The sequence below is a fragment of the Oculina patagonica genome, chromosome 1, assembly GCF_052425735.1.
Source record: "Oculina patagonica isolate OP01 chromosome 1, crgOcupat, whole genome shotgun sequence".
NCBI lineage: Eukaryota > Metazoa > Cnidaria > Anthozoa > Scleractinia > Oculinidae > Oculina > Oculina patagonica.
In genome coordinates, this window is record NC_135758.1 from 31,846,219 (window position 1) to 31,860,198 (window position 13,980).

The 13,980-nt window shown below is 38.4% G+C and overlaps 1 protein-coding gene and 1 non-coding gene across 3 annotated transcripts; one reads left to right on the plus strand and one right to left on the minus strand.

Moving 5' to 3' along the window:
• Positions 1-2,382: 2,382 nt before the first annotated feature.
• Trnar-ucg (transfer RNA arginine (anticodon UCG)) lies at positions 2,383-2,455 on the minus strand. The gene has a single exon. It is a non-coding gene; the product is annotated as a tRNA-Arg (tRNA).
• Positions 2,456-2,665: 210 nt separating this feature from the next.
• Positions 2,666-13,476, plus strand: LOC144664320 (queuine tRNA-ribosyltransferase accessory subunit 2-like). 2 transcript variants are annotated; one of them, XM_078525430.1, is made up of 11 exons: positions 2,666-2,988; positions 3,408-3,480; positions 5,559-5,663; positions 6,313-6,483; positions 6,989-7,088; positions 8,147-8,208; positions 8,940-8,991; positions 9,331-9,378; positions 10,748-10,952; positions 11,679-11,804; positions 12,835-13,476. In XM_078525430.1, the coding sequence occupies exons 1-11, from the start codon at positions 2,795-2,797 to the stop codon at positions 12,941-12,943; spliced, it is 1,245 nt and encodes a 414-aa protein (XP_078381556.1). In that variant the 5' UTR covers positions 2,666-2,794; the 3' UTR covers positions 12,944-13,476. The 2 variants fall into 2 exon arrangements, with proteins under 2 accessions (XP_078381556.1, XP_078381550.1); XM_078525424.1 differs by having other exon boundaries at positions 2,667-2,988; positions 8,147-8,211.
• Positions 13,477-13,980: the final 504 nt, after the last annotated feature.

Here is a 13,980-nt window from a genome sequence, read left to right on the forward strand (position 1 = left end):
TGCGTTAACAAAATGATTTCCGGTTTGCAGAAAAAATCTAAATACTTGGCGGTCTTTTATTTGATTCACTTCTTTTCGACGTTATATTTTTCCGACCTGGGTCGGGAACATAACTAAGTATTCATTTGCTTAAATCATTTTTAATAAAAATTTTATGGACAAATCAATATTTTAAATCTCTCTAAAAAAATTATTTTCCATAATGAAATGAAACCCATACTTACCAAGATACAAAAACAAATAACGATCATGACACTATGAATGATTTTCTGATAACTTGCAAAACATCAAAAAGTTTAGACTTTTTCTTTATTGGTCACGTGATCATGGGCGTGGCCCGATGACGTCATATTTACGTTATGGACTTAGTAAAAGATTCAACCATAACTAAACAAGAAAAATTGCTAAAACTATATAACCGTGAATGTCCCTAGCAACGGGTCCAAATATATACGTCAGTGGGCCCTTAGGAGCGTGACGACCCAGACCCACCGTGCAACATTGTGCGTAATGTTATGCATGTTGTATCCAGTGCCCTTCACAACTGTTTGTTGGGTTGTCATACGACGCCTTCTCATGGTTAGAGTGATTTAATTTAACCCGTGAAACAATTTCTTCTAACAGTAAGTGCGTAATAGTGAAAAAAAAAAAACAATGGAATAAGTGTCTAATAGTATCTAAAAGTGGAATAACTATTTCACGGGTTTAGTGAAATCACTTTAACGTTCCAAGTATAAAAGGTTGCGAAGGAAACTATGTTGCACTAGGCGATCGCACAAACCTTGCCAGTGGGAAGAGGGGATAGCATTAGTATAAGGGGAGGGGATAATTGGGGAAAGGAAGGATCACTCGCCCTATCTTTTGGCAGGCTAAGTTTCGCAGCGCAATTTTGTCGAATAATACCGGTATAATATTAACACGCAGCCAAGCAAATGATAACGCAGAATCATCGGCTTGATGTACTGCGAAGTTCTCAAAACCAAAAATAGCGGACAAGCTCTGTTACGTCCCCAGGAAAGGGGGCTTAGATTTCTTGAGACCTCTTCAGAAGTGATTGTTTTAAATCATATTTAGGGGTGCATGGTTACGTCTACTCCCCCCTGGGTGGGATGCTAGCCCAACGGAGGGTTACTCCCAGCATTGGTTCGCCGGTACCCATTTATACACCTGGGTGGACAGAGGCACTGAGAGTCAAGTTTCTTGCCAAGAACACAACACGATGACCCCTGCGGGCTCGAACCAACTGCGCGATCCGAAGTCCAGTGCATTAACCATTAGGAACGAAATCGTAGATTTATGCTGTTTGGTAACGTTTTCAAAAAAAAGCAAAAAGATATTGGGTGAAAGAATACATACAGTGTAAGTTGCCTCGTTTCCTTGTCATAAATGCCAATAAAACGCGCTTGCGGGAAATCAAGGCAGTTGTATTCAACAAACTGGCAACGTTGAATACAACTGCAATCTTAGACTAAAGCAGTTGACACACGGACTTCTCATTGAAGTTTTAAAGGGACATGGTCAGCGTTCTTACCGCGCTGACCTGGACACTAGTTTTCACGTTTTGAAAAAAGACCACTGCGGACTTTTTTCAAAACAAACCTTCAGAAATCTGCTTCAATCTTCTCAGTGTTTCACTTAATGGGAAAATTTAGGAGAAAAAAAAAACACTGAGAAGATTGAAGCAGATTTCTAAAGGTTCTCTACGCGTATTTTGATTTCGGGTTAAGGTGGACTTTTTTCAAAACGTGAACGCTGACCATGTCCCTTTAATTTTAATGACAACTTGTAAAATCTAAACAAAATATCTTCCTTCCCCCGTCCCTTCAACATTGGTATGGGGAGAGGGAACGAAAAAGTATTGTATTGCAATGGAAGGGGGCAAAAATGACAATGAGTCGAACACTTTGGTCACTTGAATGATTCCGCGCAGGCGCGCATGGTCGAGGTTTACCAAAGGTCAAGATAAAGGTAATCCAGGATATAAGGGTGAATTTTGATTACAATTTTTTAACTTTTTGGTTGGGTTTTCTGTTTACATTTTCTGTCCTCCAGTTTTGACTTTATCTAATCTCAACCTCCACAAAACATAAGCAATAAAAACACTTGTATACAAGAGAAATTGAACCCTCCATCAGCTTTTAATCATGGTTTAGAGCTTGTCTAGGAGTGAAATAGACGATAGACTGCAAACGGTATTTCCGCTCCAGTGTCTGGTTGTTTAAAGCACGATTAAGCTAATCCAGGATTAGCGTGAAATTTGATATTTGATTTCAATTTTATAACATTCTTTAGAATTGCAAATTAAGTCGAATATTCGATGTTGCGACGCACAGGAGACGAAAAAAGGAAAAAATGATACAAATATAGAAAGAAAAAAAAAATCGACCACGACGGGAGTCGAACCCGCAATCTTCCGATCCGAAGTCGGACGCCTTATCCATTAGGCCACGCGGCCGTCACCATGAAGGGAAGGGTTTATAAGTAATTTTAAACAAAGGAAATCTGATAAAAGATCAGCGGCAAATTTTCAATTTATACTTCAAGTAACTAGATTGCAATATCTTCCTTTCAAATAAAAGCTGTTTTTGTTAGTTCTATTTCTTTAATTTAGCTTTTCTTGCTTTTATTCGTGAAGATATGTTATGTCATCATGTTGTGTATTCCCTCGATCGTGGATTTTAAGATATCTACTTTAATGTCCTTGCTACAGGATACAATAGTACGGTTATATGACACTTCGTGGTATAACGGCGTGAATTCCTTCCACATTCGAAAGTCGTAAAACTTGTGAACAATGAACTATACAGTTCGCAAAAAGCTCCATGATGGAGAGTGCCGCACAGGTGTTCTTAGATTGGATAATCACGAAATCCAGACTCCTGGTTGTACACTGTATACTCGAGGGGGCGCAGTTCCTCATCTTACTACGGATGTTTTGCATTCGATTAAAAATCTACCCTCAGTGGCTCATTTGTCTCTTCAAACCACGTGAGTTGAATCTTCAGTATTTCAGTATTTTACTGGTTTAAAGGTGAAACAAAGTAAGATTTGGGGTGGTGGACAAAGTAGTCAATCAATAGAAATCATTATCGGAAATCAATCGATAAAATTAGTAGCTGACTGTGGTCCTTAAAATAAGCAAATCACACGCCATACTTGACCAGCAATTCACTGATCATGCAGATCATGGTCAGATTTTAGCTGTTTTCATGCATCAAGCATAACCCTTTTGCCACCCTGCCATTACAGCAGTTTCATACAACACACTGGTCTATACTGTAACCTATAAGTTTAGTTTTGTAATGACTAGTATTTCTGTTCTCAGTCAGAAACTTGTAGCTCTATTTCAATATGTTATTTCTTCTGCACAGACTATCATGACTTGAAGTTTATTATGTTTTTTTAAGAATTGATCAGCCAGGGACGGAGGTTATTAATAAGTCAAGTTGTGATGGGATAAAGGAATTCTTGAGGCTTAAGGTAAGTTATTTTAATGACAATTTCTTGGTGTTGCTATCACAGTATGTATATTTTGTAGTTCAGTTTTACCCTTGGTACTATTTGGTATTTTTCTTATATAATCACCAAAATAAAACAGAAAAAATACCAGATTGTATCAGGGTAAATCAAACCACAACATATATCCTAAATACTAAATATACCAGGAAAACCAGGACAGACCAAAACGTCTCAATAACTTCATTGGAATTATCGGAAGGTTCGCTGTTGATAGGTTGCCTGATTTGGAAGCAGCAATAATTGTGTGTTTAAAATAACTGATCAGGCCATTCATAAAGAAAATTGTCAATGATTGCATCCTATATGAGGTGCCTATAAATTGACCTACAATATCAAATAAAGTATGTAAAAGTGACAAACAGCAGAGTTTTAGTTTAAGGCCTCCCATCCTCGAAGACCCAGGGGCAGTTAGTGGGGGTGAGGAAAAGTTTATAGTGGTGACTTTTCTACACCAATTTTTTTTGGCCGGTATAGACTTTTCCTCGCCCCTACTAACTGCCCCTGGTTCTTCACAGATGAAGGCATCCAAAACAAAACAATTAAATTTACACAATCAGGGTGAAAAATTGGCAGTTGCACGGTCGCCACTGGCAATAAAAAAGTGTCCAGGGCCACTAAAAGTTGAGGTTTGATCACGCGAAGGGCGACTATGATTTGAGAAGTACGAAGAAAATAAAATGTCCATTTCTTGGAGTACCTTTCTTTTCTTTTCTTTTTTTTCTCAACTCTAAGTTCACCAACAGAAGCAGTTTACTTCTTAAGTGTAAAATTCAAAGCCGTTTATAATAGAGGTTAAAGATTTCATTGATCTAGTTTTACTTTTATCACGAGAAATATAAGCAAAAACACAGCAACAAAGTTTTTTTTATTAGCTACTGTAAGAAAATAGCCAAGAACAGCCACATTTGAAAATCGCTCTATAATGCTTTGTGAACCCTTGGCAGAATTTACAGGGCTCAAAATAACGGCCGGTCAACGGACAATGTCCGGCCAAGATGACAATTTGTCCGGACAAACGTTCGATTTGCCGGTCATTTTGACCGGCCCTGCACCAGACCCAAAATAATTGTTATGCCAATGTATAACGTTAATTCTAACAACTTATTTAACCTTTACTCGTGGAGCGATTTAATACACAGTATCAGAGCAACCTCTACGTTAAAACCACAGGTAACTCCAAAGTCTTACCTTGTCTACCTTTAATTCCCAAATTATCTGAAATACATGAAGTATAAATGTCATTCCAATTCTGAAAATATGATACATCTTTTTTTGATCTGTGCAGTTCTGTTCAGGTCAGTATTAAAATTTAGTATAATGCGAAACTTAGTATAATGCGGAAAAACGTCCAAAGCTTGGTAACAAGGTATTTCATTCGAGTGCGAAAGAGGGAAAACAACGTGACAGATGTTTGCAATTTGTCTCAGTTAATTGACCTGTCGCTATCATATCTTACAAGGGTACTAAGAAACTAAGTAGAAAAAAAAATGGCAGGCAAAACGGTGGAGATGGCGGGTCCTTTTCTATCACGCGAACAAAGACGATTTGACGAAATGCAAAAGTGACTACTATTTTCAATATTTTGACCGGTCATAAAAAGGACACGTGACCGAGCTAAACTGGGTCTGGACGGTCAACATGACCGGCAACTATCCAAAAATTATTTTGAGCCCTGATGTATGTTATGTATGCTGATGGATTGTTTTTCTGTTTCTGTCTCGGTGAAGAAAAGGAATTTTCTAGTCGCTAAAGTAAATATAATTATTTTAGCAACAAATACAGTATTGCTGTTAAATAACGGATGTGATAGTGCTGTTGACATAAATTTACAACCTTTCTGTACATTTCTAACATGATAACGTAAAAATTGGTTTTAATTTTTTTGTGTGTGTCAGAAGAAGAAATTTGGGGACCACTTTATTTTGGCTAGGGCCACTAAAAATTAAAGGATATTGGTCCAAGTGGCGACCAAGCTCTGAAGTTGATTTTTAGCCCTGCACAATTTAAATACATTACCATTATTTTTCATTTGATTTCAGGAGTTCATCTCCTACTTGTCAATACAAGATCCAATTCAAGAGATACGTGAAGGGTATAATGAAGAAAAATCTGTGTCTGTGTGGACTCCAGGTGGAAGGAAAAAGGTGCTTAGCCAAATTGAATCTTAGATTTGTGTGCAGTGTGACTTGCAAGCTGGTCTTTGGACAAAGATTATTATTGTGACTATGAGACAAAGGAAAAACAAATTTAAACAATACATGTATCACCTACATTACAAGTAACACTGGTTTGCATAACACCCCCTCCTCCAGTAGTCATCTGTGGGTTACCCTCCAGCAATTTTGTCCAGTACTTATTTCTACTCTTGGGTGAACAGAGGAAATGTTCTTTAGAACATATTGACCCTGCAAGGGCTTGAACCCTGGCCCTGTGATCAAGAATCCATCCACCATCCATTAATCTGTCATGGCTTTCACTGTGAAGATGAAGGACACTGATGCCTATTAAAGACAAAATTAATGACTGACAAAACCAAACTTTGCCATGGAGAAATATGGAAATAAATAATTATATGAAAAGCATTGAGGATAATTTTCATGGCAGGGGACTCAAAAATATGGACAGAAAGTAAAAGTAAAGAGAGGCAAATAGAAAAGATTGACGGGAGACCATGAAGATAACAAAGCTCTCTGCCTGCATTGCCTGCCTATGATGAAAAAAAAAATGGTTGATCTGTCCACAGGAAAATTATTCTTAATCTTACAATTTAACAAACTTTTTATTTACTTTCAGATAGATGTGAATCTGTTCATCCAAGTGCTCCAGGCATTCAAGCCCAATTTAGCTGAATGTCTTTGTGATACAATCCCTGCTTCTGGACAGACTGAAAAGAGAATTCGCAAATCTGTAGATCGGACTTTTAAATTTCTTGATAAATGTATCGAGGAAAAAGAACTGAGTAAGGTTGGTAAGTGGCAGGCCATGCTGCAATTTTTAGTTGTACTTGTGCCCAGAATTCAAAAAATGTATGGCTCCCAGTGCTATTAATAAGCACCAAAGGCCAACTTTGCTCTACTTCACTCTGAAAAGTTGGATAATGCTTTTCAAGAATTGAAGTAACTAAAAAAAGGATTCTTTCAAACAGTCAGTTATTCAACTCGAACCAGCTGCCTGCTTCAAATTTTATTGAAATTACATTTGGAATTAGCATTCCCATTGGGACAGAATTTACATTGTATGTATTGTAAGATGGTAAATGTACATTTACTTACATTACACATGTAAGGGATCCATTCGTGAACTTATTTTTAAAATAGTTTGCTGTCTGATCAAAGAGTATCAGATAAGAGATACAATGTACAAGAAAGCAGTTTTTATGAAGAAATTTACCTTTTAGAATTGGTAAAATACTATTTTGTTTAACATAAAAAAAAGAAAAGAAAATATCTTATCTTTTTCTAAAATTTAGAACTTGGCATCATGTAATATACTTGGAGTAATTGAAGGATCAAGTTCAGAAAAAGAAAGAATACGATCTGCCAAAGAGACGTCACAGAGACCAGTTGCAGGTACTTCAATAACATTGTCAGCTACATTTTAATTATCAATACAGTCAAGTCTTGAACATCTGAACTGCGATTTTCTTGACTTGTTGTGTATCTGGATTTCTCTCTGTGGCCCTGAAAAAAAAATATATATATATATATTCCCTAAACAGGGAACTGTTTTCTTTTGTGCAATGCTAAGTGAGCAAGCATGCAAGAAAATCACTTTGCATGAAGAGAGGTAATGCACAAGGTTTTCTTCCTGTGCAAAGTGATTTTCTCGCATGCTGTGTGCTCACCCATATGTTATTGACCATGGGAAAATGAGGGACATACTTGTAGTGTATCCTTATCATTGTGGACCAGTTTGCCACATAATTTTAATATTTATATTTTTAATTAATATCTGGACTGTCACTTATCCAGTAATTACCCTATACTTTTTTTGCAAGTATTAAGTCCCAATAAGGCTGGAAAATAAAGGTTTGACCACAACAGAAGAATCTCCATCTTTCCTATAATTGAGAAATGAGTCAATAATTATTAGGAAAAATTGCATTGGTGACTACAGCTGAAGTTTATTTTGCCAAAAAGTGACTAAATGAGTGAGTGAGTGAGACACTTTATTTAATGAGGGTGACCTGTTTTACATTACTCAATGGGCAAAGTTACTTATACTGGTCTCGTGTTTGTCTTTTCATTTGAATAATTCAAGGAAAGTTATTTTCCTTGCTGATGTGCAGTATTAAAGACTAATGTTAACGGACCTGCGTGTATTTATTGGCTGATGCATCAAAGTGTTTAAGTGGAATTAAATATTAATTGAGTTTAATGGGGAGTGGTACGGTACGCTAGGATCAGGTTTCCAGTTTGTACCTTCATTATCTTCGCTCGGTCACCGTTCGCTACGGTCGAAACACGTAAATCGTATATTTCTATCTCATTTCGTTGGGAAAGAGACATGTCTTCGAAAAAGAAAAATAAGCGCACTTCTTCTTGCCCTGGATGTCATCTCCCGAAAACAGAACACGGTTTTGGGACCATGAATAAATAACTAAGATAGGGATGCTTTATCTTTGTAGGGTTTGTTCTTGAGGGATTCAGCTCCAGTGCATGTAACTGGTGTAGTCTGTTGCAGAAAACAGTGGTCAGTATATATATTCTGTAAAATTATAAAGTGGGCTGTTATGATCATCTGCTTGATATTTTAAATCAATTTATGCAAACGTAATGTTTTTAATTTTCCTAAATCAGGACGCCAAGTGCAGTCCCAGTTCACATCAAATTGAATAGGTTTTGCATTACATATTGTAATAATGGATTGATGTGTGGAGAGAAAGAACTCAGAAAAAAATTCTGAGTTCACAGATGGGACACAAACCCACGACCTTCCGTACACTAGTCGGACGCTCTAACCACTGACCTACTGAGAACTCTAATGGTGAGCAGTGGTCATTTGTGGGTGACACAACGACTGCATCGCGCAAATCACATTATGTCAACGAACACACACATTTAACTGCATCACGCAGTCACGTAGTACTCTCAGAGTAAATAAATAATAATAATGGATTGATGTGTGGAGAGAAAGAACTCAGAAAAAAATTCTGAGTTCACAGATGGGACTCAGGAAAAAAGTGTCCAGGTCAAGTAGACTTTCCTGCTCACTTGCGTGAAGGGCAAGGGCACAGGCAAGCCATAAAAAGTGAACTCAGACAGGCATGCAAATGGCACAGGCAAGCAAAATTTGATAGCTGCTTGTGTATTATTCAGCTCAGCAAAATAATGTCAAAACTTTTAATTATTATTTTAAACAGTAATTCACTTTTTATACAGGCCAGCAATTTAACACGGATAAATTGTTGGTTATTTCAGGAATCCCTTCCTGACGATAAACCTCGCTTTATCCATGGTATAGGAACTCCAGGTGAGCACAAGTTAAGCCGCTGTATTGTGCTACGAACGAGATACTCTGTGGATTGTACATAAAATATTTGTATAGTGTCTAATCTGATCAGTGTTGCATTTTGGAATTGGTAAATTATCATTCTTAACATTTCATTGCAACTTCTTTTTGCCTGAGATTTCTAAGCAATTTGACTTCTCAGACAAAAGCTATGGCAGGTTCGTGTTAATTACAATGTATATTATAATATATGTAGCTGTTTAGTTAGAACTTTTTTTCTTGTGTGTGGGTGTTGTGCGAGTAAAGAAACTGTTGTTGATTCCTTTCACACTCACTCCAGTCAATTGTTGTCCTTTTCAGAGGAGGTAGTTTCAGCTGTGGAAAGTGGAATTGATATATTTGATTCATCATATCCTTTACTAACTTCATTTCGAAGGCACATAGCATGGTGCTTACACAGCCTTATCTTAAATGGAAAAAATTGTTTTGTCTTTCTAGTTTTCATACCATGTACCTGTGTTAGGCTTTCATAACTGAGATCATCCAGTTGCACAAATACAGAGGGCAGCAAAAAATAATAACTAAGCAAATGCCTTCTGAATAGAAATTTAACAAACGTAAAGAAGTACATGTACAATGGCTAACCACATCAAGGCTTTCAGTGTGTAAAAAAATGTAATTTATTTACCCATGTAACACCGAAGAGCTCGTTGAGACGTGTACATGCATCGAAGAACGAAATGGAATTTGGAGTGTTGGTTTTTGTGGAGGGAGGAAAACCGGAGAACCCGAAGAAAAACCCTCGGAGCAAGGACGAGAACCAACAACAAACTCAACTCTCATATGACACCGGACCGGAATCGAACCCGGGCCACAATGGTGGGAGGCGAGCGTTCCCCAGTATTAATTGAATCCAATGAGTTACTCCCTTATACAAATTATTTAATAGGTATCTGCAGCAACAAAGGGCATGGGTTTCGAGCTGTTTTGTGTGAGGTGGGGTATAGATTTTGAACATTTTAGTGTGAAATAGGGTATAGTCTGCGCTCTGGCCTGGAATTGGGTATGTTGTCTAGAAGAGACTAATTTTTCCTCCATTAACAATGGGGATTTTAATTTGAAGCCCATCTCAAATGTTTTCCCAAATGAAAGCCATTCCTGGTTGAAAAAGATCGGGTATCTATTTTTGGGTCATGTCTTGAAACAGGGCAGGGAAAATCACATCATGAATACACCCCTTTTGACCATGTCTTTTATGTATGCATTTATATGAAGGCCCATTGCAGGGTGCAGGTGTAAAATGTTTGATGTGTGCAGGTTCACACTTGTAAAACGAGCCCAGGCGCATGCCCAACCAATGTTCACTGGAGAAAAGCAGGTGCAAGCAACAAATTTTAACAGACGCATAGTAACTGTATTCTATCAAGACGTCGGACAAGACTGATTCAAACGTACAAATTCAGGAGCCCCTGACAAATTTTTCAAGCAGTGCAAACACGAGCGCAAGAAAACCAAAAGGTTATGTGTGACGTAAATTCATACCTAGCTGTGCGTGCGCAAGGCTATTACAAGAGTGATCACTGACCAATCTTTAATTGCAGCAAGCGTTCCATGCTGCAAGGGCCCGAGTTGCTGCAAGGGTGCCGCAAGTCACACTTTGGCAGGGCGTATTTCTGACAAAGGACAAAACCCGTAGCCTACTTCTCGGCATGTCACACAATGAGAAGCGTTGTGTGAGATGTTGTCTTGTATTGTTTACTTTCCTTAATATTTTGCACTTACCCTTGCCGAGTAGCTGATCGTGGCTGTGCACTGGACATAAACTTGAGCAGAAAGAGATTTAAACCAGACGTCACCTACTCCCCCGCTAAGTCAGAACAGAAAATTCCAGACGATAGTTTGAAGGAACTATCAAATACTACAGATAAAAAAGAGATGGTGGATGCAGGAACACTGTATGAAATAAATCTTAACCATACTAGGTAAGGGTTTCCTAGTCTGACCGTGCCTGGTCATGGATAACGAGCCTTACAAACTAGAAGGTTGATGTTGGTAAAACGCTTCAATCTTATTCAGTCTCAACCATCCTTGTTCCTTTTTTAGTTCTCATCCTTTTCAGTTTCTTTATTTTTCAACCTTCATTAACTAATATTTTAAGGGTTCTTTCACATTTGTAAGAAAACTTTCCCTTTCCCTTATAGTAACCTGTACCAGGCGTTCGGTTACTTGGGGACCAGGGGAGCGGAGGTGGGGGGGGGGGGGGGTACTAACTATAGTGGTCAATACGGTGAGGCTCTACCGGGAAGGCGCACCTGCACCTTTTTTGGGCTGTAGGTTTATAAATGGGGGGGGGGGGACTGTCATTTAGGTAAGGACATTTTGAAATAGCTCGGGTAGACCCACCGAACATTTGATTCAAGTGAAACATTAAAAAAAGAGGTGCACTGTCCCTTCTATAGGTATGTGAAAGGGGCACAATTTTCGACCACAGGGCGGAGCCTCCCCGTATAAAACATTTTGAATAACCCTCTCCTTCTCCCCGGGGTTAGGGAGCAGTGCGGAAAACAAGATAAATAGGAAGAACTGGAGCAGGCTAACTTTACAACGAAACAAGAATGAACTTACAGTGTAAATTGTGTATATTTGTATTAAAGTGCGAAAAATTAGTTACTTAAGGACAGCTTTTTTTTCGTTTTTGGTTTATTTAGGTACAGTTCAGACTTCACCCCACTTGTTAGGACCTGCACATGTTACTGCTGTACAAATCATACGCGGGCGTATGTTCATCATCTGCTTGTCACCAAGGAAATGCTTGCTAAAGTTCTCCTTATGACGTGAGTATTAAACCTTATCTCCTGTACACCACCACCACTTAGTACTAAACGTCTTGAACCCAAAAATATTGTACCCAAACTGATGAACCCTAAACGTGATGCCACAAACGTCTCTCTTCCCGCAAAGACCTCAGAGATCCCTCACGAAAATCCTCATACTAATTACGTTACTCCACAGAGATTCGTGTAGTGTCTCTGATTGATTGTTGCTTGCATGTAAAAATTCAAAATCAAGAAACACCCAATCAGACTCTAAAAGATCTCTGTGGATTTTTGGTGAGTGGGTGGGCGGGGGAGCTGGGGAGAATCGTGCGCGGGAAGACAAACGCGTGTCAACTAACAGTGGATTTCCACTGACGCGTTTTTTTTACGTGCGCTTACGTGCGTGAAAAAATTTAGAGACAGAATGAACGACTTTCGTAAACGTTTACGCAAGTCGTTCATACATTGTCTCTAAATTCTTTCTCGCACGTAAACGCACGTAAAAAATTACGCGTCAGTGGAAATCCACCTTAAAGCTCGTTCAACTGTCCCTTGGCATGCACGAAAAATATTCTAAATTAAAATAAAACGGCTGAATGCCAACAATATATCAGACTTCTTAAAAAGGCGCGTTTACACGGCAGAGAAATTTGGGTACGGACCCCTCAGAAACAGTAAAATCAAAACGGGGCCATAGACGCCTATGGCCCCGTTTTGATTTGACAGTTTCTCTTCAAAAGCGGTCACGTCGGGACCAATTTTTTGATGGGTCCGTACAAAATTTACTCTGTCGTGGTGTAAACGCGCCTTTTAAATTATGCTGCTGTTGGAAAAATAGATCAAAGAAACAGGACACTGTTGACCACATTGCTTAGTGCATAAACCCAGAGTCGAACCTTGAATACAAATGCAATTTTTCCAAGATAACAGCTAAACATCGCTCCGCAGTGTAGTGTCGGGAACCTTTTATTTAAGCGCTCCTAGTAGTGTATCATTCTACTCAATTAAACGGTGTTTCTCTTGACTTCAGATTTTCTTTATTTTTCAGACATAACTTACACGAATACTGTCAGTTTTTCTCACGGATTCGATTATCAATAGAAGAGGATAACTTTGAAGAGTTTAAAAGAAACGTTTTACAAGGCCAACCTCTTTGACAGGACAGAGAACTTCACCGTATCCGTACAACTTCTCTCCCTTGAATTATCTGAATCACAGAATTTCTAAAGAAATCCACGAACTCTTGGATCCTTCATTCACGTTTTTTCAGTCCTTAAAACTGCTGCTGCTTAATTCCTTGCCCCCGGGTGGAGGATAGGGCCGGAAAGGTCCTTAAAACTACCTTAAGCTATTTATGTTCTTTTATTTTCTTGGTTCTGAGAGCAAATAGCGACACAGCGTGACCCAATTTAGGTCATGTTGCTGGTCAACTTCGTTCCCAGGGGCTCGAAGTTACAAAACTGAATTTAAAATTCATGTTAATCAGGATTTGTGCTGCTGTGAACTGTGTAATTACACGTCATTGACCTCGTTCCCGGGGTCTTGGCGGAAATTTTTAGATTTAAAAATCCAAGATGGCGGCCACTCCGGTATTACAACACAAAAACTCAAACACTAATAAACTTTCTTTAATGATTTATTGATAAATTTTCATTATTAAAGTACAAAATAAAATATTATAATTTGTTCATTTCCATTCTTTCTTTCTCAATTCAGTGTGTTTTGACCAGCCATCACTTGGTAAGCATGCGGCACGCCTTTGCAAACAATAACAACGAAAGCACGCTTACATTAATTCTTTGTGGCTGACTGTTATAAAAATATTTATATTTTAATTCTCTACAAAAAGTCTTAATTCAAAATTATATTTTGATAACGATACGACAAATGGCACTTGACTAATGCTAACAACGGCATGTTCTGTTTTGCAAAAATAAAGTTTAGCACAAGCGATGTAAGAAAGTCTATGTCACACCATACTCAGTGCAGATACTGTACTGCGTGACACCTTTTCGTCACGAGTGATTTTTTTACTGGCCTGTCACTGAATGCGATAACTCAGTGCGCTAAGGTGAAGGCCCGTGACACGGCTCGGGGAAAGTTTCCCGAGTGGTGTTACAGGATGTTTTAGTTTCAACATCAGTTTTGTCACTGGCCGTTTCCTTTCTAGCCTTAGTAAAGAGACCTGTCCCGT